Source organism: Passer montanus, unplaced genomic scaffold (genome assembly GCF_014805655.1).
Source record: "Passer montanus isolate IOZ18808 unplaced genomic scaffold, ASM1480565v1 scaffold31, whole genome shotgun sequence".
NCBI lineage: Eukaryota > Metazoa > Chordata > Aves > Passeriformes > Passeridae > Passer > Passer montanus.
In genome coordinates, this window is record NW_024367819.1 from 9,665,230 (window position 1) to 9,690,896 (window position 25,667).

General features: G+C 37.4%; 1 protein-coding gene across 1 annotated transcript in view; it reads right to left on the reverse strand.

Annotated features, from left to right (window-relative positions):
* Positions 1-25,667, reverse strand: part of ADCY2 (adenylate cyclase 2) — a 209,009-nt gene that overhangs the window by 16,118 nt on the left and 167,224 nt on the right. The window contains exons 16-19 of the mRNA XM_039714799.1: positions 19,669-19,806; positions 10,733-10,852; positions 6,877-7,061; positions 5,308-5,392 (exon numbers count right to left, since the gene is read on the reverse strand). Coding sequence (XP_039570733.1) covers positions 5,308-5,392; positions 6,877-7,061; positions 10,733-10,852; positions 19,669-19,806 — 528 coding nt within the window. The remainder of the gene's footprint in view (positions 1-5,307; positions 5,393-6,876; positions 7,062-10,732; positions 10,853-19,668; positions 19,807-25,667) is intronic.

The following is a 25,667-nucleotide window of genomic DNA, read 5'->3' on the forward strand; positions in this document are numbered from 1 at the left end:
GGAAGACCCTAACTTTTACTAACTGGAACTTACACTATGCCACCAGCCTGGCAAAAAGAAAACAGCCTATTGATATAATATACATTTAGTATATAAAATCATGATTAGACTATCAAAAATGGCCCAGTCAGTTAGGCCAACTCAGTTGAGTTTTGGTTTTGGTAGTTGTGCTTTTTTTTGGTTGGTTGGTTGGTTTTGCACTCCTTTCTGTAATACCTTATCCTGCTTTTCTTTTTTGTCCCAGTAGCTTTCCAGTAACCACAACAACAATACCTGGAACTATATGAAAATATGCAACATCCTTGGAGTATCAGTATGTTTTCTAGTGAAATTGGATCAGTATGGAGATCCAATTTCACTAGAAAGGTGGTGGAAAATTAATAATACTGCACTTTTGTGGAGCTCTCTCCACTTCCTTTCAGTATTGCCAAGGTGTTGTCATGAATTCTATGGCATTATTTCCACAGTAAAGCCTCCTTCTCTTGGCCTATTTCATTTGACCTGATAAAAATCAAGAGCTATTTCAACGTAGTCTGAATGGTTTAACACTAACAGGCAATCTCAGTGAAGACTATTATTAACCTGTTATTAACCAGGAGAATATGATTATGATGGCAATCTTATTATAGAAAAACTTCAAAGTGCTACTACTGGTATTAGCAGTCCGTAAGCATTGACATAAAAAATGAGAGTAGTCCTTCTGACTGGACAGTGGCTGTCACAGCTCAAAATGATTCATAGGTATTCTATTGAGATCACAGCCAAAGATAAGAGTAGAAAGTTGAAATTAGATGGAATTAAAATGATTTGGCATGCTTTTAAAAGGCAATGAAAGAAAAAAACTGATGAAGCAAAACTGTATCTGCCAAATACTTGCAGGATGAAAAAACAGTAACAGGAAAATTATTCCTCCACTTAAATGCATAGAGAGAAATATACTCAGGTTTCCTTTGAATTGGTTGATAAGGACCAGGTATTATTTAAATATTTAATTACAAAACTGAAAGAGAACATCCATCACATGAAATCACTGTTGACATACTCTCTTTGTGCTGATACCAATACTACCAAGGACAGAATGCAAACCTGAAATGCACTGCAAAAGACATATTCTAGCTATTCTGACTCAAAGGTGACATTCTTCTGAAAGTAAAAGGGGTCTTGACATCTTAGAATGGATCATTGCTGCATCTCAGAAATCTGGACTTTGAATGACAAACAAACAAGCTGAATATTTTAAATAACTATATGTTACTAAAGGATATTTGCAAATTATAAGCAAAAGAAGAGTTGTCAGAGACTTAAATACTTGTACAGAAAATCATAAAGTACAGAGAACCTGGGAACAGAATTCTGCAGGAATTCAGAAATAGGATTTTATTGTTGTCTTGTCATTGTGCCTATATTAAATGGCAATTATCAGTCCTATAAAGCTTGACATCATGAATAGGGACTTTTTTCAGAACTGTCCACATGATGCAAAATACATGCAGTTACTTTTTTAGAATGTATTTTATATATATGTGTGTTAGATATTTATACATCCAAGAATTTGGTAAATATAAAATATAAATACACATAGATAGTAAATTCAAATGCCATAAATGGTATTCATTAAGAAAAAATCCAGTAAAACCCTGGGATGTCAAAATTCTTGGCATAAATTGACAAAACTAACACGGATGCCTGCTAAAATTAGACATGCATACATTGTATCAACTTTGTAGTGAAAAGGTGGTAGCTAAGTGAAGATTTCAAAAATACGTTTCTTCTTTAAAAGCTAGTATAAAAAAGATAATTTATTTACTACCTTACTCTTTACTGAATTAAATTTAGGCTGCTCCAAAAAAGGGCAAAGAGAACTCAGAGATCAGAAAAGAAAAATCAGAATTGTACAATTTGCTTTGAAATTAGAAAAGTCAGCATATCATATTTCAAAAAGAGAAGAGCACTAACTTACTTTGAATTGTGGTGGTGGTGGTGGTTTTTTTGTTTGTTACTATGATACAAAAATTATCCTGATCAGTCAAGACATGACAAAGGCTGACAAAGGCAAGTCTTTGGAAAAGAAGCAGGAACAATAGAGCAAGGTACTTTGTAAAAAAAACCAGCAAATGCTATGGAAAAGAGCTATTTAGACATACTGGCTAATGCTGATACAAGTGTATGAGTTGACATACTTCTCTAAACATGCCTCCATCTACTGCAAAGAAGTAAATGGTCATGTGACTAGCAGTGAAATAAGTTTTCATTGAATTCTTTCAGAAGAAGCTCTTGAAGACACTACTTTTTTCAAAAAGAGAAGAATTCCTTCACAAAATAAAAGCTCACTAAAAAACAGAACAGAGACAACAAAGAAATAAGTTTTACAGCTCTGGTAAGCTGACACACGCACTTCAGCAATAAAACTACCAATGAAATTCAGTGTGGATAACTACAATATAATCAATCATGGAAAAACTATACAGCCAGCCTACAGAGGAATGGGACACATAACATTTTAGGTGCTGTTGAGAAAGGAATTCACAGGCTATGTCAATACTGGATTCAAAGCAGAACATAAGAGAGATTTAGTGCTCAACAGTGTTTAAATGTGAGCACACTTCTTAGACAGTCAAGCCCACATCAATCTGGATTCTTCTGGGAAGGGTGGAAGAATCACCATTCTCAACACATTGTCTGCCTGTTGCCAGCCCTTTATCAGGTAACTCTAAGCAGGGTGAAATGAGTCACTTCATTTCAGTGTCAGGAAATGGTTGTCACCTTTGCTGGAAGGCCATCAGAATAAACCAATTCTGCTTTTTCCACCTCGCTTTTGTCTCTTCACCCCCATTTCTGGCACAAACACTGCTGTGGCTATGCCATAAATCTTGAAAATAGATCTGGCTCAAGCCCAGCCATTTCTGCCGGGTTAATTTTTAATCCTGACTATTTCCTTATTTCAATCCACTATACATCTACACAGTGAGCTGGGCCAGTACAAATGAGGAGACAAAAGGATAAGAATAAGCAGCTGAAGGAAGGTCTGCTTCTTCCAGCAGTGATGCTAGCTGTGCAGCTAAAGGAATTAAGCAGGCTCATAAACCATGTAATGATATACTAACTCTTCCTCTCATCATCCCCACAGAACCAGAGGCTCTGATCCCCTGCCTCTGCTTTTGATTCAGGAGAGGCATCTCTATGACCAGTGGTGACCATGTTCACCGAGCTAGGTTTGCAAGACAGCACCCACTTTTTGTTTGGATGAACGTTTTTGGTACTCATCCTGGAGACAGAGGAGCACCAAAGGCAGCTGAAGGGAAATAGTAAGACCATCCTTTTCATCAGTAGCTATTATCTTTAGCATTTTTACAATAATCAGGTATCAAAAGAAGAAAAAATATGTATTATCTGCAGAAAATGCAATAACAGAGAAATTACTTGCATATTACCCTCTGTGGAAGAAAGGTAAGGAAGAATTTGACTTTCTTGACACTGCCAAGACAGCTCAACAGCATCCTGCAAGTGCCACTCAATAACAGTAGTAAAGAGGAAGTTTGAAAACAGAAAGACAGACACTGTCACATGAATTTTTATCAAACTGTAAAATTCATTATCAGTGTTGGGAACACCAGGAAGATAAAATGGATAAAAATAGGATCAGACAGTGACACAGAAAGTAGAAAAGCCAATAGCTATTAAACACAGCCACAGAAATAATAACTGGCAAAAGGTGGGAAGTATATGTCCATGAAAAGGTCACTCTATGCAGGTTGATTTCCTCCCCTATTCTTTTTCCAAGCATTTGCTACCAATCAATATCACCAACAGTAACTTTAAATGCCAGATGTATTAAAATTAGTTCATAACATTTTCTAGTAATATTTAGATTTTGATTGAGATAATTTGAAAATGCAGAAGCATTTTTCTCCTTCTTTAAGGGAGAATAAGTTAGAAAAATCAAAGGCAAAAGACTGAAGAGTTACAAGTAAATTCTATCATGACAAGGTTCCTGGACCTGCAGCTCTGAAAATGAAGACCTTTTCCATTATGCAATCATTTCTTAGTTGGTGTGACAGAGAACACCTGTAAACCTGCAGCTCTGAAAATGAAGATGAAGACCTTTTCCATTATGCAATCATTTCTTAGTTGGTGTGACAGAGAACACCTGTAGTTGTGTGCAGAACAAACTTTCTTGTTGATGTGACTGAACCCACAAAGAAATTTTTCCTTTCCCAGTGAAGATGACATTCCTTCTCTCCTTTATTCTTGGTATTGCACCCTCTGCCTCCATCTGAAACTTGGGTTGACAGGGACTAAAGATTCTCCACTGATGGGATGAAGAACTTGTCCCTCTTTCTGAGGGAAAGTAGCTGCGCTCTAGACCCACTCTGTCACCACCATCAAATGAACAAACTCCAATGTGCTGCTGGTGACAAGGCAGATGAAGAATGTTATTTCTAAATCAAGAAGGATGTTTCCCACTACAGCAAATACTGCACAAACTGCCAGAGAAGAAGTTTTTATGTAGTAAACTGCAGGGCCTTCATGGCAATTTAAATGACAGTCATTAACTTTTGAGGAGTTGTAATGTACATGAATGATTTAAGGACAGTCTGGGATAAAGTCCTTTCAAGGCTGCAGTCTGTGAAGGCTCGGGCTGTTCATGAGATCTCACATGGATTGCCTCTTCCATTTCAGAGCCCTGTCTTGTCCACTGCATTGTTCTGGCACAGTGGGCTAGAATTCCATCTTTTAGCCATGAATCCTGTAGGAGCCTGAGGATTTACAGAAAGAACTGCCCTTGCATCTTCCCTCAGCTTAGTACAGGGTAAGACCATTGACATCACATTTGTTCTGGAAAAGCACAACTGGGTCATAAAAAGAATAGTTTCCTGTTGGGTCACAGTTTTAGTGCAACCATGGCCTCAGCATGTGGCACACTTCTGTGTGCATGCTGTATTGTTTCTGTGTCTGCACCAAATTGTAACAACTGTGAAGAAAATAGCTTGCAATTAAGCAACCAGGGAGGCAGCAGATGGATGCAGACAGATGGGAGCAAACTGGGAAGCTACAAGCCAGTATTGGTCAGAATGACAAGGAATAGTCACAGTACACTATCAGCATAGTGTCAGTGATAGTTATTGGTGGGTTTAAAGGGTGTATTGGAAGGCAAGAAAGAAAATAACATTATAGATGCTCCTGACACTCCTTTGCAAGGGTATGGGAAAGAACAGGACAAAGGTGTTTCTTTGAGAAGGTGACAGGCTGCACATGGCAGCTGCCATTGTGTCCACTGGTGCAGGTGAAGAGAAGTGTGTGTCTTACCTGTCTACCCAAAACCAGTAATGTGATGAAGAATATGAACAAGGAAATTGAGCCCATTGTCTTCAGGTCCTTCAGTATTCCTGGCCTATAAAATAAAAATTTAAGTAAAGCAGGTTGCTCAAAAGTTAAACCAATATTAATTCAAGCACAAAAATAAGACCACAGTTTATATGTCCTACTTTTTGGTACATAAACTAAGAACATTTAAATATGATATGATCTATTATTTGATGAAATATCATTATTTATATTATGTAGCTTTAATTGCCTCTACTACATTCCCTGCAAATGTGCCTACATTTTGCAGTCCAACGATAAGATGAGGATTTAGGAAAAATAATATCCTTTTTTACTTGCAAATGGAGAGCATTTGTGGCTTATTCTATACAAGCAGAATAAAAATAGATTTTTAATGCAATAACACTATTTCCATTGTGGAGAGATTGACAATATCCAATGAATATGAAGAAACAGAAATTAAAGCACCTAACTCCCAACATACCTTTTCACCTGAGAAGGCACAAACTAGATCTTGTACAGAGTTTATTAAAAACTCTGCTTTGGCAAAAGTCACTAAAGGCAATGGAAGTAAGTTCACAGTAGAACTCTCCTACTTATGTCACTGAAACAAGAACCTTGGTAAGACATTTAGGAAGGAAAATACCAACAGACACAGAGCTTGACTGACAAAATCAAAGCTGCCAGAAGCACAAGCTCAATCTAACCCGTCTCCTGGTTCTCCATACCATCACACACACACTCTTTCCGTTAATAAAATGGAAACAAAGACTTGGGTTTGTTCACTTAATCTTTAGATTTAAGTGCAAAAAGAACCTACACTTTTTTTTAAAGCTATTTTTCAATTGAGATCCTTTTCCATGATTGTTACAGCATAGGAAAAATGGTATTGAAACTACACTATGAATATCCAAATTTTCTGGTATGGCACATGTTATACACTTGGCCTATACAGAAGACAATCTGTTTTTGAAAATGAGGTAGAAATTACAGCTGTCCAACAATTATTTTACACAGCAATAACAAGAACTGGAGTCATAATTTTGGTCCTATATATCATCAGCTGTAACAAAGATTTCAGCAGTCACACTAAAAACTTAAGATACAAATGTATCTTAAGGAAAAAAAAAATCCAAACTGTTGGTCTACTAATTTTTTCAATCACTAAGACTAAATTTGTAAACATTTCAGACTTTGTATTAGTACTGGGGAAGCTTATTTTCTTCAGCCTGTAGCAAATACACTCTAAAAGCCTTAATGATGTGCAGCCTGAGGTCTTAAAAAACTTGATGATGACTTCTTGTAACGTCCTTTGTGACAAAAATGCAAATTAAACCATACTCTGTTTCTTTTAGTGTGTGATTTAAATGCCTTGTCAAGACTTCTTTTATTCTAATGCTCTGAGGTGTGACATTAAATCAAATATTAACTGCAGCAGGACAATGATTTTACATTATGACTCAGATTACACAGCCAAACAAGTACGTTCCATGACGTAAGAGCTACCATGGGTAGTATTTAACTTCAGAAAGACTGGAGTTAGCCACCTACCTTCTAAGAGGTGCCATTGCATACATAAATTTGCTGTAGTCATCCAGCATGGGCCCATGAGTGTGCAGAAGGATAACATTGTAGCCCACCAATGCAATCAACATTATTACCATTTTCAACTCATAATTTATCCTCAGGAAAACAGAACAGGAAATGAGCCCTAATATGCAGCTGTATATAAAATACTGGCAAAGAGAAATCAAACGGAAAATATTTAGAATTTGGCTCTTGAGTAGGAAATCATGCATAATAAAATGCTCAGGCTACTTAAAAAAACAAATTATTGACTGACCACTGAAGTGTGCAATCTATCACAATCTGGGACACTGTGGTTTATAGACAGCCAATAAAAATAAATTTATGCTCCCTAATTTTCACCCTTTGACACTTTTGATTTACTCATGTACATTTGTGGGATACCACTGCTGGTGTTGAAATCTAATGTGGAAGTCTGTTGCCAGCAGACTGACATAAGATTTACTCCTGTTCCACTGTAAAATCTTCATTCATGCTTGAGTCCCAGGATTACCCTGTATGTCTTGCTAGCATTTGGGTCAAGGTAAAATGTCTAAAGGCCTGAAGCAATAATTTCATTGCCTATATCTGCAGCTGTTATAATGAACTGATGCAGTGCACAGTTATGAATCTCACAGATATGCAATTTTATAAACAGCTAGGATAGGAAAAATATAAAGCTATTAATAGGGCCTATGCATAATATAAATATAAAAAATCCTTCTCTCAAATCCTGTGGAGTAATAACCGTATAAGAACACATTCAATTGCTAAATAAAAAAGTGCCTTTTCTTTCCTATGTCATATATATCAATAAAGATATGTATGGTTGAAGTTAAATTCCTGGAAAAATATTTTCTCCTAATCAATTCCTGGGAATTGATTACAGCATCAAAATTAGTGCTAAAACAGGAATCATCTCTAGAATCATTATCTTAGTCTTTAATATGCAACCCCTTTGCCAGAAATGCTTCCTGAAAATTACAGTCCTGCACCTTGCAAGGAAGTTTCTTTTCTGAAACTACAAAGCATTCTATTTCTAGTCATGCTATTTTCAGACTACTGTTGACTTGTTGATGGCAGCACTTCTGACAGAACCTGAATCACTGTATACTAATTTTGGAGGATCACTAAGAAGGATAATTTTCACAGCACCCATCAGACAGAATTTATCTGCCATCTCAATCTTTGCTGCTACTGTAATTTGCTCGAAGATCTGGTTGAAATAAGAAGTAGACAGAACTATTGTTCAGAATCACCAAAAAAGAAAACTTCTCTGATAGCTGCATTTCAGAGGAGGTCACACTCCAACTTCATGGTTACATAAAAATAGCAGCATCCTTTTTTGAGTCAATAAGGCATTCTAGTGTTGAAATCAGTTTTCCAAAAAGAAACAAGGAGAGGCAGTTGTGAACCCACAACTGAATACTGTTTGACAAAGACCCAGAAATTTTCAAGTGGAACAGTCTCTGACAGTGTTCCATAGGAATATATAGAATAGATTGAAAATGTCAGACAAGGGTGGATGTATTATAGAACAGTGGCACCACCAGACATTTAAGAATGCAGACTTTGCATTGCAGCGCAGTGTTTCAGTTAGCAACAAGCAGGTCTGGAGAGTTTGGCAATCCACAGAGCAGTGAAGCTGAGCAGGTGCAGGCATCTGGTCTGCTTAGTGCAGCCCCCAGCCCCAGGAAAACCTCAGCCAGCTCAGCCAACAGCCCAGGAGCCTGCAGGAAGCTCCAGCTTGGTACCAACGTGATGCCCCCTCTGTAGCCTTGGCTTGTTCCAGCAGTGCAACAGCAAGTTCTCATGGAGGTCCCTTTTGTCTGACAGCTGAAGCAGTGAATATAAATGTTTCCTTTTAAGAAAATACTCCAACAGCTCAAAAGAGGAAAATGCTGGGTAACCTCTCCAGACAGACAGAATCTGCACCTCACGCTGTATGAATCAAGCCTCAGCATCCAAAGGGGAGTAACTCCATCTATTCTCTTTTTCTTTATTGTGCTAGCTAGTTAAGGTATTTTAACCAATACCTTACGGAGTCTGGGTGTCTTTCTTACTGGGATTACAGGTCTGGTGTCTTGCACCAGGGTGGTACACACTTAGGAACCAGCCCAATGCATTTGGTCTCTTCTCTTAAAATTTAAGACCTGCAGTTCTGTGGATATAAAGATATTTACTGAAGTATGAAGGAATTCTACTTCCATATGTCTATAGAAAAAAACTTGAGGACAAAGTAATTTTGTAAAAAAATTTTCCTAGTCAAATAAAGTATATTCCAAAAGTACACATTTTAGATGTCATTATTATAACTTCTATTTATTTAACATGTGGAGGTGGCAGCACTGATACCAGACTGTATTTTGTCCCAGGAGCAGATACACACATCAACTTCTGTTACACACAAACTACAGAAGCATCATAGCAAAATAAACAAAAAAATGTTGCTATAATTTACTGAGGAATCTTTGCTAAGTCTTTTTAAAAAGTAAGCTACAGTAATCAAAAAAGTCATTCTGAGGGGTAGAGAAGGAGGCAAATAAATTGCTTTGCTTCAAAATGAACCTAAATCAATTGGGGCTAAAGTAATTCCTAAAGCTCTTATGTACTCATTTTAGATGGCATAGTCAATAGATGTCAAGTTTACTATCATAAATCACATAAAAGTTTATTGACATGAATAAAGGCTTAAAACTAACACACAGATTCAAAATAACACATTTTTAATTTAAGGAAACAAACATTTGTCAGCCTAAGTACTCAATATCTTACAGAATGAAGAGAGAAAAATTTTAATCCCAGATTAAAAAAAATTAAAAGTGGTAATTCAAAAGGAATTTACAGCTTTTTCAAGTTAAAATATTTGCAGTGTCTGGGGATGAATACAATGCATATTTGAGAGATGTTTTAGAAGTTTTTAGATCTTTAGCTAACTTAAATTTTTCATTTATTAATGTCAGAAGTGAAATTTTAACATAATTTTTTAATGCCAATCTATTAAAAAAAATGTAGAAGAAAGAATTTGGTTTAATACTTTAAAAGCTAAAAATCCTGAAATCAGGACACACCATTTTGATAATGGTCTCATTATTTCACCATAGAGGTGAAATGAAGTCCCTTCTCCTCTCGCTTATTCACCCAAACCCAGCTGACCTATTCTGACACAATATATGGCTTGATATTTTCAACTGCAGGTCTTTTGTAATTCTTTCAAGAATCACTGCTCTCTAGGACACAGGTCCCACTTTTTTGCAGCAGTGTCCTTCCCCCTCCTCTTCCATGTGCCATTGTGCTTTTGTTCACACTGAGACATCTTCTTCAGATTGGTTCAGGTCTCTTAAGCAGTTTATATAGTGGCACATGAGAGTTTTATTTCTATCCCTCTCACACCAGCTTTTCCAAAACATGCAATGACAGAAGTGTGACAATTTCACACTTGATGAAAATGGTGAATATTTTCAGGTCAGCCACATGAAAATATTCCTACCATGGGAAACCTGCCTGCAGACTAACCTGGCTTCAGTACACAGTCTGTTTTGCAGACGCTATGTGTTATCTTGATATCTTGTAATGTGTTAGCATGGGTGAATTAAGCTTCCTTATTATTATGCTGTTTCCTGCTTTTTTAACCTGACATTCATTAAAACCTCTATTTTCAGAAGTACTAATCTCATTTAACTTCCCACTTACTTCAAATGCAGTTGCAGCTGACTAAAAAAAATTCAGGCTTTTATTGCAGTCTCAAAAATGGGTGGGTGTTTAACTTCAAGCAGATCTGGTAACAGTCAATTTAGCGTAATTGTTGTAAACAAAACAAAGAAATGTGAAATGAACTTACCGGTAGGAAAAAACAGTTATTTTGTATACACCACCGTGTCTGATTACTTGAATTAGGAAAACTTGCATTTGATGAATTAAGAACTGAGGGAAAAGCTATCACAGTATTATCCAGGAAAAACTAGAAAAAAAATCAACATATAATCCATTAGCATGACAGCTCTTTAAGGTCAAAATAGAGAACAGAAATGGAGAAGCAGAGATAGCCTTACATGTAACCATTTAACTTTTCACTATTTTTTGTATTTTAATTTGAAATAGGAAAAGGAAGATGACATACCATGATAACTTGTTCCTGCATTCTCAAACAAAAACAACTTTGCTAACCTTCATCTTTCTACTTGAATAAAAGACAAAAGGCTCTTTGTTACATTACATTCATATATCAGAAGCTCACACATCTAAGAGATAACGAAGAAATGCAAAAACAACTTTGCTAACCTTCATCTGACACTTTCTACTTGAATAAAAGACAAAAGGCTCTTTGTTACATTACATTCATATATCAGAAGCTCACACATCTAAGAGATAACGAAGAAATAAACTCAGTATTAATAATTCTTGGATTTACCTCAACTGAATGTCCTATTTAAACACAGGAAGAATTAAAGAAAGAATAAGTCTTTACTGAAGTTGGTTTACACAGATGCAGTAACATCATAATGCTGACATCAATATCAGGACTAATGTAATAGAAACTGAAAAGTGGATCCATTTATCTCTTGGGTCATCAAATTCAGCCAGTAGTCACACAGGAAACCAACATCATACAGACCCCCTTGATGCAGCGATCCAGTGCTTTCTTAACAATTTAGATTTCGGTGACTACATTTATTCCAGTAGTTTGAATCTCAACATTTAAACTCTTTCCACATTTAATCACTATTCATGGCCAGTTCACTTGTTTTTCTTGTCATCATCTCATCCTTTAGTTTTCACATAGCTTTTTCCCCTCCCTAGTATTTAAAGTACTAATATTTAGTGTCATCTCAGGCTTCATTATGCTCATCAATCTATGTTTTTTCTCATTCCTTCCCTGAAAACAAGCTCTTCAATCCCCCACTTAGTCTAGTAGTCACCCTCTGTAAATATTTCTTTCAATTCAACCTTCTGGGTGAACAAAACTACCAACACACTTCCCAGATTTTATCAGTGAGTCATGCAATAGCACTAATGCAAATTTGCAGAAAAATATATTATCACACATCCTAGAGTCAGAATTTTTAGGGTTGGAGGGGACCTCTGGAGACCATCCAGTCCAACCCCCTGCCATGGCACAGTCACCTAGATCAGGTTACACAGGAATGTGTCCAGGTGGGTTCTGAATGACTCCAGAGTCCACAAGCTCCCTGGGCAGCCTTTACCACCCTCAATGTAAAGAAGTTCTTCTTCATGTTGAGGTGGAACTTGTGTTTTAGTTTATGGCCACTGCTCCTCATCCTGTTGCTGGACACCACTGAAAAGAGCCTGGCACCATCCTCTTGACACCTGCCTTTGAGGTATTTATATGTATTGAATAAATTGAATATAAAAACTGAATTTATATATCTAGAACAATGCTCCTTCGCTTACAGCTACAAAAACCTTAATAGCTCACTGTACCGCATGCAGCTGGGGCTCAGACAGCTTAACACACTCTGCATATGGACATCACCCCAGCTATTAAAATCATGCTCAGCAAAAGTGGGGTAGCCTTCCTTCATTAGGACTCACTTAGGAAAATGCAGTTCATACTTACCATGAGTTAAAAGCAGTCACATGGATGGTTATTGTGATTCAGCTGAGTTGACATTAAACCCACCTAATTAATTAAAATCCTGAACTCATTGCCTATCCATGTGATGAACTTCCAACATGTATCAGAATTTCTTGTCACTAATGTGTCAGACCAACGATAATCTTGAGCTTTTACTACTAAATTTCATCCTAGTTCTTTTATTTTACCAAATCCATACCTGACTCTTTCCTTTCTAAAATCCCAAGCCTTACCTCACATACACTGACTGTCACCTTAATTTATTAACAAATTTCATAGTCCCTCTTACATATTAAATATGAAAATCTACACGTGGTTGACCAGAGTAAAGCTCCAGAGGTGATCTCCCTCTCACATGCTGTTCCATGCAGATAGTCACTGTGTAACCCACCTCTAAATTCTTTCTCCATTTCTGTCTTTAACTGCTGTTACAGAGGAAACCTGAACTGCTTAATTCAAAACAACTAAAAGTGGGTCAAAATAGTTTATTGATTTACTAATGTTAGATCTGGTCAGTAATTCAGTCACAGTTCTGTACAGCCAGGTCTTGGAAACTTCCAAGGATGGAGACCCACAATCCCCCTTGGCAGCAGTCAGCACGGTTCATGCACGGTGACTTCTTTTATCTTTCTAAAGACTATCCAACCTTCCATGTCACCACCTGCACTGAGTGCCCTTTGATATGTTTTATAGCTCTGCAGAGGAGAGTCTGAAGCAATTCTTTCTCTTAACTCCCCTTCAACAGCAGTCCAAGGTCGTGGATTTGCAAATGTTATCAATATACCACCTGCTACCAACCCCAAGCTGGCACTCACCTGTGTTTATGCAGTTGCACTTCTGGGTTCCTTTGCTTTACCAACATAATTGTGTATGTGAAACTGCATATCATTTACCTGCCATCAGTGAACTACAAAGTCAGGATGAGTGTGGAATCCTTTAAATATTTCCCCCTCAGGGAAATACCCCACGCTGCTACAGATGAGGATCAGTATCAGAAATATAACAGATAAACCATGAAAACAGACCCTACAAAATGTTAATAAACACCTACAGATTTTGAAACATCCTTCTATAACTGATCCCAAAGAGCTCTAATGACGTGTACATGAAGAGAGTTACATGCACATCTGCCTCTTCCCACAGGATGTGTGGGTGAAGTGCACACACTCCTGCTTCTGGGAACGCAGGTTCCCCTACTGGCACACGCTGCTGAAAGGAAATGCAGGTACTCTAGGTGCACCTGTGCAGCTCCCTGCAAGCTGTCAAGGCACATGCTGGAGAGAGAGCCCTGCAGGTTTGTGTGCAGGGACAAACCTGAGCAGTGGTCCCTGCAGGCAGCTCACAGTATCCAACAGGCAGGCTGCGCTTGCTGGCTGAAGCAGAGGTGTGATGCCAGAGAGGTGACTTATGACAGTGTCAAATTAGTTTTTTGACAGTCATCTGTTTGCACTCATAGCTCTCTGCCTCCTGTTACACATTTCCACATTGCCCAGGGCGACTGTGGAGTCTGTCTCACTGCAGATGGTCAAGAACTGCCTGGACACAATCCTGTGTCATGTGCTCTAGGATGATCCTGCTTGAGCAGGGAGGTTTGACCAGATGACCACTCTTGTCCTTCCCAACCGGACTCATTCTGTGATTCTCTTTCTTTTATACTTCCTTTCACACTAGTTCCTTCTTTACTGAAGGATTTTCTGAAGTTGCTTGATTACTTTTTAAGTTACTTTTTAAGCCAGCTGATGCTTACCTGCCTCTTTGAACAGGAACAACTTTGGACAAAAGCCCTTCAGACAGCTTTGAGGATCTACTTTCCCTCCTGCCTCCAGCTATTTAATAACTTCTGTTAACAAGGGCATTTGCCAAAAGAACCACATCCCACTAACATTGCATACACTTTTTCTGAAAACATGAAATATTTAGTTTCAGAATCCCACTTTCTGCATGTCCCCAGAGCAAAGATTATATAACATGAAGAACTCAAACACAATTATATTATAGAAACACATATGGTATGCATATTTATATATGTTAACTTATATTAAAGCATTTTAATTTGGGTTTTGAACCTTGCATAAAGCATTTCTGACCTATAAATGTTACCTGCATACACAGAACACTATATGAAATATGGTATATCTATGCATATATTAATAAATATAATAAGGAGAGAAAAAAGGACATGGAAGTGTTGTCACCTGCCATGAGCCAAACAACACTTATTTCTGAATGATGTGTTTGCACTTGTCTTTCTTGTCTCTCCTCAGTTATCTACATCTGCTATCATGCTCTGAAGATACATATTGTTCTTCAACATAGTATTTTTTGTAAGAGTAGGTTCAGTCCTACTAAGCAGTCACACCTACTCAAATGACTCAAATGAAAGCAGTATTTTTTATGAATACCAATGTTTGCCAGGGAACGTCTGAGCATGCTACCATTACATTCTTATTTTAACTTTGTATATTCTGACAGTTCTTTCTCTTCTTGTGTTCACATGATCTGCAGTCCTCAGTTGTGAATTTTCTGCCTCACATAATGAAAATACCTGCTTTCAGTGGGAGCCATGTGGTAACAGACCCTCCCACCAAAACACAGGATAAATTAGTGCATCTCTCTTGTTGTCTGAAAACAGCAACATAATACATTAGTTACACCTCATCAGAAAAGCCATCTTCCTCACTGAGGTATGAAAGTACTGGGGTGTAGAATGCATATCACAGCTTCCTTTAAAAAATGGTAGTTGAGCCAGGACTTTTATTCCCAGATCCTCACAAGAATGCCCCAAGAATAGTGTGAAGAATCACAAATTCCGGTATCACTCCCCCTCTTTTCAAGCTCAAAAGCAGAGGTTTAAGGACAGCCTGGAATGCTAAGTTCTTACCAAGACTATTATGCATTTTTTTTCCAAAAAAAGGTGATGCTGAGATATTGGTAAGATGTAAAAGGATAATGAAAATCCAGAGAGCACTGAAATTAATTTACCAGAAATTTTAGAGCATTTTGCAAACTTCATTTTGCAGTTTGTACAAGGCTTAACATCAAAGTGCTCATGCATCTGTGTTATTAAAGTTGCTCAATAATTTCTTTATTTTATGAAAGTTTTTGTGCCAAGTGAAAATTCATAACTATCTTTGTGCCACTGTGTATTCAATTCCTAGCCCCCTGCAGAGGCAATATGTAGAGGCAAGTCACTGCCTTGTTCAAAGCTCCTGCCAACAGGAAAGATGAGGACCCTACTGGCCTTTACAGATTCAGACAGCATGATTTTTGTATTTGACAGATATGGAGAGATGCTCACTTATAAAGGCAGTGACAGCATGATTCTATCTCTTCCCACACCCTTGAAAGAAACTAGAACTGCTGTAAACATGATTTCAGAGCACTATCTCACCTGCTAGTGCATCTCTGCTAAACTAGTGGACCTTGATTAATACTGAGTTTTTAAAGTTCCTTAAATCCTAGAATAGATTTGTGACTGGGCCCTGCAAGTACCACTTAAATGACATTTCTTCAGCTGTGCTTTCTCCTTCCAACTCCTTGGCCAGGTCAACCTCTAGACAGTGTCTATTTATTCTTTTCGAAAGAAATGCATTAGGCACCCTCCAAAACAGGCGCCAGTGTGCCAGGCACTGTGGGATGTATAATTAGAGTGTATCTGCCAAAGAGTTTAACAATTAAAAATACAAGTTCACCAACAGAATCAGCTACACTAAAAGGAAGATCTCTTAAAGAAACCAACTTTCCACTACGAGATTGAAAGCAGGTTTGATTAATTATTTGTCATTGTTTGAACACAGGATCATTCACGGTGTAGAGGAGGCCAATACTTGTATCATTTAAGGCAGCTTGGGCTCACAGATGTACAATAGACAATGGAGCAAAAATACTCAAACCTCTCTCAGTATTCACATTCCTAAATGTGTTCTTTAAGAGGAAACAATCCAGTTGCTAAAGTTCACTGGATGAAAAGACAGAAAAGCAAGAGGGGTCACAAAGATTATCAGAGGGCTGGAGCACCTTTTGTATGAAGACAGGCTGAGAGAGCTGGGGTTGTTCAGCCTGGAGAAGTCTCCAGGGAGACCTTAGAGCACCTTCCAGTACCTGAAGGGCCTAAGAAAGATTGGGACAAATTTTGTAGCAGGGTCCATTGCAACAGGACAAGGGGTAATGGTTTTAAACTAAAACAGGATAGATTCAGACTAGATGTAAGGAAACTTATGGTGAGGGTGGTGAGGCACTAGAACAGTTTTCCCAGGGAGGTGGTGGATGTCCTATTCCTGGAAACACTCCAAGTCAGGTTAGACAGGACTCTGAGCAATCTGATTCAGTTAAAGATATCCTTGCCCATACTGGGGTGGGGGGCGAGGGGGGTGAACTACATGACTTTTTAAGATTCTTTTCAACCCAAACTATTCTATGATTCTGTGGTCTGGCATCTTAAAGCTGGTAGCACCATTTATGCATTTGATGCAGAAGTCACTGAAACCAAGAGCTGTTGCAGGGCTCTTTTATCATGCAGTATTCTTCAGATCTAATGAATCCCAGAGGATGATAAGGCACAATCATTTGATGTACTGCATTCAGTCATTCATTCAGTTTTCAAGTATTAACCCTTCACAGTCTCCCTGGGCCCCCTCTGTATTGCTCCATGCAGGATACTTTCTCCTGATCAGTTTAAAGCAGGTCAGCTTGACAAAAACAGCTTTCCTCAGGAACAGACAGATGTCTACACCTAACACCTATCTAAGATCTAATGCTTACCCTCTCCCTTCAGCTCAGAACTATTTGATACTTATGTGACATTAGCTGATTTTTAACTTCCCTTTGCTGATCAGGACCACATATGTCCTGAACAAGAGATTTAGATGTCAGCTCAAGCAGGTAATTTCAAATAAAATTGCACCCCCACTCTTCTCCAGTCTCCCTTGACCATGAAGACTGAGTTTTTATTTGGCATTTGGGTCTTAATGATGATTTATTAGGTGTGGCATGGTTAGACACTCTTTATCTCCATTAAATGCTAATGGCTACATTTTGCCTTCTGCTACTGAAATGGTTCATGGAGGCAAATGCAGTTAACGGACTCTGCTATTAAGTACATGTTGCTTGGAGATATAATAATGATACTTCAGAGTCTCTCCCACAATTTGCTAATGCAAAATTCACAATCACATTTAAAGTCATTTTTGCTAGTCAAACTATTAAGGTTTAATTTCAAGGTGGGAATTGTACTTAAAATTATCATCTCATGAATATCATGGAACATGATTATTATGTTACTCTGTAACATTGCTTATAAGGCACTAAGACCTTAAAATACAGCCCATTAGATATTACTATAACATTCAGTCCACATAAACTGGACATGAGCCAATAAAATTAAAATATTTTTCTAAAACTTAGGTACAGAACAGCTCCTTTTTTTTTGCTAAAATGTCTTTTACTACTTGAAGGCCAAGTTTTAAGTGGGCTGTAAACACTAGTATAACTTTAGTCTAAGCGAAAAACAGTTGCTGACCATATTTTCTTTTACATTTTTAACTTAATAAATAACCATATGCATGAAGTCTAACTCAAAGTATAATTTAAACCCAAGTTTGTTCTTTCTTTTCTTCTGATATATGTACAGAGATTAAAATAAGAGAAAATCTAGCCTGATTTTCATTGTACAAGTTACTAAATCTCTGAGGTTTTTGCTGGTGTATAACTTTTGCATGGCTAAAGGTTATACTTCAAAAAGAGTTTTCAGCTAATGGAGAATCAACAGCTTTTCAGAATAATTGTTTCCATTGCTAACTGCTTTCACTGATTAAAAGTCAATTTATATTCAGTTTTATATTATTTTCAGCCACTGCCTCTTTGAGTTCCTCCTCTCCCAGCCTTACACACTAAATTCAATTAGGTGAATTTTAGATTTTGGAAATGGAATTGGTTTTGTGTTTCTTTCCTTCAAAAAAAGCAGGAAAAGAAAGAACAGAAAACCAACATTAACAGGACTAGAAAAATTTAACAGTAAAATGGAGAGAACACGCTACCAGCTATTTCAAGTGTTCATTTTTAAAAGCCCACATTACATCATTTGGACAAGTTTAGTACTTAAGGTATGTAACAAATGATTAAGAATCCCCTGAAATGTGGGAAAACAAAATAAAACAGTGTAGGTATTATCAATCTCTAAGTCCTTTATAAATCCTAAGTAACAAAAGTACCAGCAACTCAAGCAAGCATTAGGGTTGTGATTTCAAAAGCACTGAAATGTGAACTTCACTCACTTGAAACGTGAATATTTATGCATTGATGTTGTCATGAAAACATTGCCTAAATAAAGGTTAGATTTCCCACTTTGCAGAAGCAGAACTGAACTGGAACCCTTTCACAGTTTACAAACAGAATCCACCTTAGCCAACAGGACAAAACAAAAGAAGACTTTTGATCCCATGTACTGCTCATCCCATTAGACAACAGACCCGTCTGACTAAATGAGATCATTAAGATTCATGCTTTAGGCAAACTAATGACACATTTACTCTATAATTGCTTACAGATATACTCTATAATTTACTCTATAGGTGGAAAGGAATAATAAAATTACATGGATTTTCTCTCTTATGAGAGAAAAGCACAGGTTGAAATCACTTAATTAAACGTAAGCCCTAATGAATTTCTAAGTCAGTACTTTTGAAGTTTTGAAAAATCTTTGAATTTTTTTCTTATTAAAATAAAAAAAAGACAAGCATGTGAAACCAGTAATGTGTACATTATGATGATTTTGGGGTCAGCAGAGGAGCATCACAAAACTGAATAAAGTCTTCCACAAATCCCGTGAGGAGATACTTCATTCTTTCAGCAATGCTGCTTTTCTAAGCGATGCACAGATGACTAAGGGACTTGTGCAATTCAAACCTGAGATTTAATTGTTTTCTGTTCATTATAAATCATATTTTTCTTTAACAAATTTAGCCAGGGTCTGAGCTCTTGTTGAGCATCCTGTTTGCAGAGGTCTTGATTACACGGTATGTTTTCTTTTGCTCTGCTTTACATTTCTGTCTCTGGAAATTATCACACAGGTTCCTGGCATAGCAACGGGCCATAAATTTAATACCTAAACAAATACTGAATAACAACAACAACAAATCTTAAATGGACAAAAAACCAGGAAAAAATACCCCTTTTTCCCTTACCATATTGAATACAGCCATGGTTAATATTATAGCAGTGGTTGTCAATGTAAGAGTGATCCTTGGCCAAGGACGGTTTGCAATTATTCCAGATGATTTCAGGATCCACAACAATGAAGCTGATGCTTTCTTGCTACATTGCTAAGGGCAAACAGTTTGGAAGAGAGAAAAAAAAAAAGATTTTTAGTATATTTAGTTGGTATAAAGAAAGGCAGAATTAAAATATCTCAAAACTGAGGGTAGTAATAATCTTACAACATTGTACAGAACTTTTTAACTATTATAGTCTCACGAGAATGACAGGTCATGATTAAACATGAACATAAAGAAAAATGTATTTAAAATCTCTGCCATAATATCACTTCCATTAAATAATTATAATTTGCAAATACCTTACTAAATATTCAATCCATATTACTAATAATAGCAAAATACAGAGCTGACAGCAGTGTCATTACCTTTAACATCAAAAAACCCTTGAAAATGAACTGACCTGCCTTGACTGAATTGAAAGAATCATGTTTAGTAGCCTCTGGAAACTTCAAAATGTAAATAATGACTCTGCAAAGTCTTCAACAAAGAATAAAGCCTAGATGTGTCCCTGGCAGACCACAAAACAGGAGAGCTTCCAGGCTTTTCTTTCATCTTTTTGGAGTCTTATTTGATAATTAATTTTAAATGGAAAGTAACTCAGCAGAGCAAATCAACCATCCCTAAGACTATCTAGAAGGCAAATAAGCATTTCATAAAAAAACAGGATTAAAATTTGACACAAAAAGTGAACAGAAAGATTTTCTTATAGAGTGGTAAAAATTAACAATAAAAAACTCTAACTCATTTAATCTGCTTCTAAGAAGACATTGCAAAGTCTCCATTCATACATGCACAGTGCCTAGAGGCACAAGAGGCTCAGAGAGAATAAACAACGATTTGTGACACATCCAATAAACATTAATTTTCCCAAAACTTTAGCAATGAGGAGATAAGGTTGCCTAGAAGCATCTTGTGCCCTTTCCAAATGTCAAATTCAGTTTTATGGAAACCCCTGTAAAAAAGGCAAGAGAAATTTAAGGAACATGACAATCCCACAAAACATTTTTTTCAATATGTGTTTTCTATTTACTTAATATTATCTGAGATGGCTTTACATATTGTTTTCACCCTTGCCCCAGCCATCTGCAGAGATACAAGCTCAGAAAGTCTCAAAAATGGGAACTCAAGCACGAAAAACTACCAAACACAGGACTTAATTTACAGCACTGATCTATTTGTTCAGGTTCAGTAGCTATGGCACATCGTGCTAAATGACACCACTACCCTACGTGTGGGATGCATTTTGCATGATACTCTTTATCATACTGCATGTAAGTATTTTTATCCTAATTACACGTTATGTGGACAAATCCACTGTATATGCAGGGCTTTTTTTCACGTATGGTTTCCTTTTATGACAGGAGTTTTGCATACTGAATTGGGCAGATTCTGAATTCAGTTCCAGGAAGGTCAAAACAATCACTAGAATCTTAAGGATCGACAAAAAAAGGGGAAAAAACTTTTATACAAACATTAATCCTCTCCCTTATTAAAAACCTACTCAAAAACATAACTCAAAGGACCTGCATTTTTGATCAAAAAATTCCTGCTCAAAAGCCTTTTTGAACTCCCCAGCCTTGTTCTTCAGCCCTAAGTACATAGCAAATTTCAACGTAACTTGAAACCACACATAGATTTTACAGAAGTTTTGTCATCCCTCCCACTTCAATATAGTAAAAAGCACAAAGCATTGATTGCTGCTGTTGCTACAGGAGGGAAGTGTTCCAATGGATGCAGGGAAGGCATCTGTGTGAAAATGAATCATTCAGTTATCTGTCTAGTCTTCCTAAAACCTAATTAGTCAGGCAGCATGGATTTATGGCAAATTAAAACAGTCATGAAATCGTGCCCTAATAACTCTTTACCTTTATCATAGCTCACCTGGAGCTTTACTACAACTTAACCTACATTGTTCTCTGATTTTCTTGGAAATTTAAAAGCAGCTGGATAAGTTTAAATTGCGTTAGACACAGAAAACTAGACAAGTACACTGAGAAAGTACTAGGAATATAAAATAGCTAAGAAGTTATATATATATATATATATATTTTTATATATATATATATGTAAAGCTGTACACTGTGTTCTTTCTGAATTACATTATATTATATACTGTTCAAGGAAAGCCTTTAGGAATAGAAATTCCAAGAAAATAAGCTAATGATGGAAATTACATGGTCTAAACAAGATATAATGTATTATGAATTTTACAGGGTTTATGCTACCTGATGAGAGGCTAATCAAATCAAACACAAATGGTGATGATCAAAAGGGCAATGACAGTTGATGAGTAACATCATCAACAGAAGTCACTGAATTTTCTGCTTCTGAAATGACTGAAAAGAGGTTGCTGCAGTCATGATTTCTGATGGGAAAACTACCAGAAGCTTCACTGAAAAATCTTCCTTTCCAGGATGCCCTGCCCCTTCAGGGTGTTTTCTGCCTAAAAGGCTAGCAGGCTAACAGAGGATAGTTAATTTTGCTAATGGGCAGAAATTTGGAATTGTATAAAACATGATGGTATATCGTAAGGGCATTGTGGGTATGTAGAAAACTTACATGGCATTTAGTGGATGGGACACAGGAGAGGAAAGGAAAGCATAAATGTGGATCAGAGATGTACAAATATTGGTAGATGGTGACAGGAAGGGATGAAAGGAAATGCATGCAGGTGAACACTTTTCTAAATGAGTCTATTGCATATTGTTATTAAATTCTATCTCTAATCATCCTCTGTGTAAGTGCAGTCCTTATTCTGAGCCTGCATGTGTGTGAATGGCAGCAAACTTCATGCTGGACTAGATGGCAAAGGGCACAGGATGGGTGCCAGGCACTGGAGACAGATCAGGCAGGTGAGCAACTGAGGGTGTCAGGAGCTGAACTGTCTCACACCAGTCCCTGAGGAGACCCACAGGGTGTGTGTGTGTAACCATAAAGAAAATTCAAACAGAACTGGTTGGCAAGTAGGAGATCTACATTTGGAAAGACACAAGGGTTGAGCTAGTCACTTTGTAAGGGGGGCAGAGTCTGGGTATGTATATTGTACTGACTAAAATTCCACACGCCAGACCCATGAGTGAAAGTGTGCCTGTGGATGTTGACAGTCAGGAAGTGTCTATTCCAGCAGTCCTGGTCCTCCAGAAAGCAGGAACTAGCCCATCAGTGTAGATCATGTTTACGTGAGTGCTGTGTGTTGTTACATGGGGGCTATAAGAGAGCTGCTCTGTCCATGGATCTCTGTGATTGGGCCTCTGTGTATGGTATATGCCTGTTTTCCTATTGGGAACACATGCCCAATCTCACCACAGGTTGCACCTCGGACTTCAAAGGCAGTGGGACAGGAGGATCTCCTCCCTAGGTTTTGAATTCCATCAAATTTTGCTTCAGTGGGTCAGGAAGGAGCACTTCTCAGCTCCTGACCTCCACTGGACCCAACAAGCTCTAGCAGCCCTTACTTTGAATTGCAAAAGCTGAAAAACCACAGCTCAGTAAAAAATGCAAAACAGTGTTGGAAAAAAGGTGCTTTCGTGTTTTAGTAGTGCTACACAATGTAAATTGAGTTTTCTCTACTCATATGAACAATTTCTGTTATCTTAACTCTGAGGATAAAATTAACTTTCATACAGAAAAATCACTGCTGAACTCCAGTATCTAATTACAAGAATGTCAGCATCAAATGATGGTGACTTTTCAAACTTTTCTACTTTAACATCAATGCTTCCAATTGTTAAATTTGAACTTTTTTTGTATTTGAAAGCAATAATTGAAAAAAATTACAGTATAGAATTGCTGAGACTACTTAGCAATGCCCATGCTGAGAACAGCATGTATTGCTGAGAACTCTCTTTGTTTTCAAAGTGCCTGGAAAACAGGTACAGGCTTATGTAACTGCTGTACTAAAATGCCTTGCAATAATTCCAATTCTTCTTTGCTTACAAGATTTTTGAACAATATCACCTGACCTTGCTAATATATTTTAGCAAGGAGGAACTTACTGGACTGATTTTCTACACTCCTTCACAAAAATGTTTTTCTGCTATCATCAAGAGGGAAAAAAGAGCAACTTTATACTTAGAAAAGGCCTGGAAAACAACAAAAATGTTAGGAAACAATATATCATTCAGACAATGTGATTAATCAATAAAGAGATTCCATTATTTCCATTGCTCTTTCTAAAATTACAAGACACAGATGGTTCTAGCCAGAAGAACAATGTGAGTTATGTTAAGAGTGCAACTTTTAAAATGAAGTTCTAGGTAGTTATTTCCACTCGTCAAACAGAAGCACAAGAGTGATGTATTTCTTACCAGTCTGAGTTCTGAGTAAGCTCTGAGTTCTCGAGGGGGAAGAGCCCTGTTTATTTGGCACATCTGCCCTTCCCACCTTATTTGTTAAGCCAGAGAGAGTCCTGAAAGGAAAACTTGTGACAAAACCCTAAAACTTTTTAAGCCATTGAGTAGATATTCCTTGGAAAACATGAAAATATACACTGTTGAATAATAACTCTCTGTGTGAATAACAGATTTGCTGAACTTTATTTCACTTTTGAGCAGTCCAGATCCAGCCCACATGCAGTTCAGTACTGCTGAAAATCTGGGGAATCCCTGGAAGCAGCACTGGAGGAGTGGGGATAATGATTAAAACCACTCTTAAAAGCAGACTTAGGCAGTTTTATTTTGCTGATTCCATCACACATATTTTGTTGTAAATGTTATGTCTCCTTTGCAATTTTCTGAATAAAATGGAGAATGAGATTAAAGAATCAGTCGTTGAAAGCATGCAAGTAAGATAAAATGTCAGATCTCAGTAGCATTAGAGAATATTACAGTGCGTATTCTAAGTGGAGCTTGCAGAATATGGTTCAGTGTTTATCATTTACTGACTAGAAATAATAGGTATTTGTAGTATGAGAGGTGACTAATGTATTACTTTTTCATCTGAACATGTTAAATCTGATATGACAGCATAGCATGATAATGAGTAATAACTTATTTTGAATATTCAGGACATTAAAAATGTATCCTGTGTTGTCTTTCCACACATAAAAACCTACTTCAGCATTTAATAAGATGAATGCTGTCTTTCTGAGGGGGATCAAGGAACTGGTGCAAGAACTAATTGTGACAGCTATGTTGTAGATGAAAGACAGCGTTTCAAGAGCTGTCACACTTCTCCTTCACATGCTAGTTGAGGTTGGAACATCTCCACTGAAAGCTTCTTATTTACAGAAAGCCAGTGAATCAGATTTTCTACAGTTCTATTGTTGTTCTTTTCATTTTGCATTCAGACACAACTCGGTATTTTACCAATACTGATGCTTCAAAGAATGAAATCAAGAGAAACAAAATTCAGATTTTTTTCACATGCGCCAGACCCATGAGTGAAAGTGTGCCTGTGGATGTTGACAGTCAGGAAGTGTATATTCCAGCAGTCCTGGTCCTCCAGAAAGCAGGAACTAGCCCATCAGTGTAGATCATGTTTACGTGCTTGCTGTTACATGGGGGCTGTAAGAGAGCTGCTCTGCCAATGGATCTCTGTGATTGGGCCTCCGTGTATGGTATATGCCTGTTTTCCTATTGGGAACACATGCCCAATCTCACCACAGGTTGCACCTCGGACTTCAAAGGCAGTGGGACAGGAGGATCTCCTCCCTAGGTTTTGAATTCCATCAAATTTTGCTTCAGTGGGTCAGGAAGGAGCACTTCTCAGCTCCTGACCTCCACTGGACCCAACAAGCTCTAGCAGCCCTTACTTTGAATTGCAAAAGCTGAAAAACCACAGCTCAGTAAAAAATGCAAAACAGTGTTGCAAAAAAGGTGCTTTCGTGTTTTAGTAGTGCTACACAATGTAAATTGAGTTTTCTCTACTCATATGAACAATTTCTGTTATCTTAACTCTGAGGATAAAAT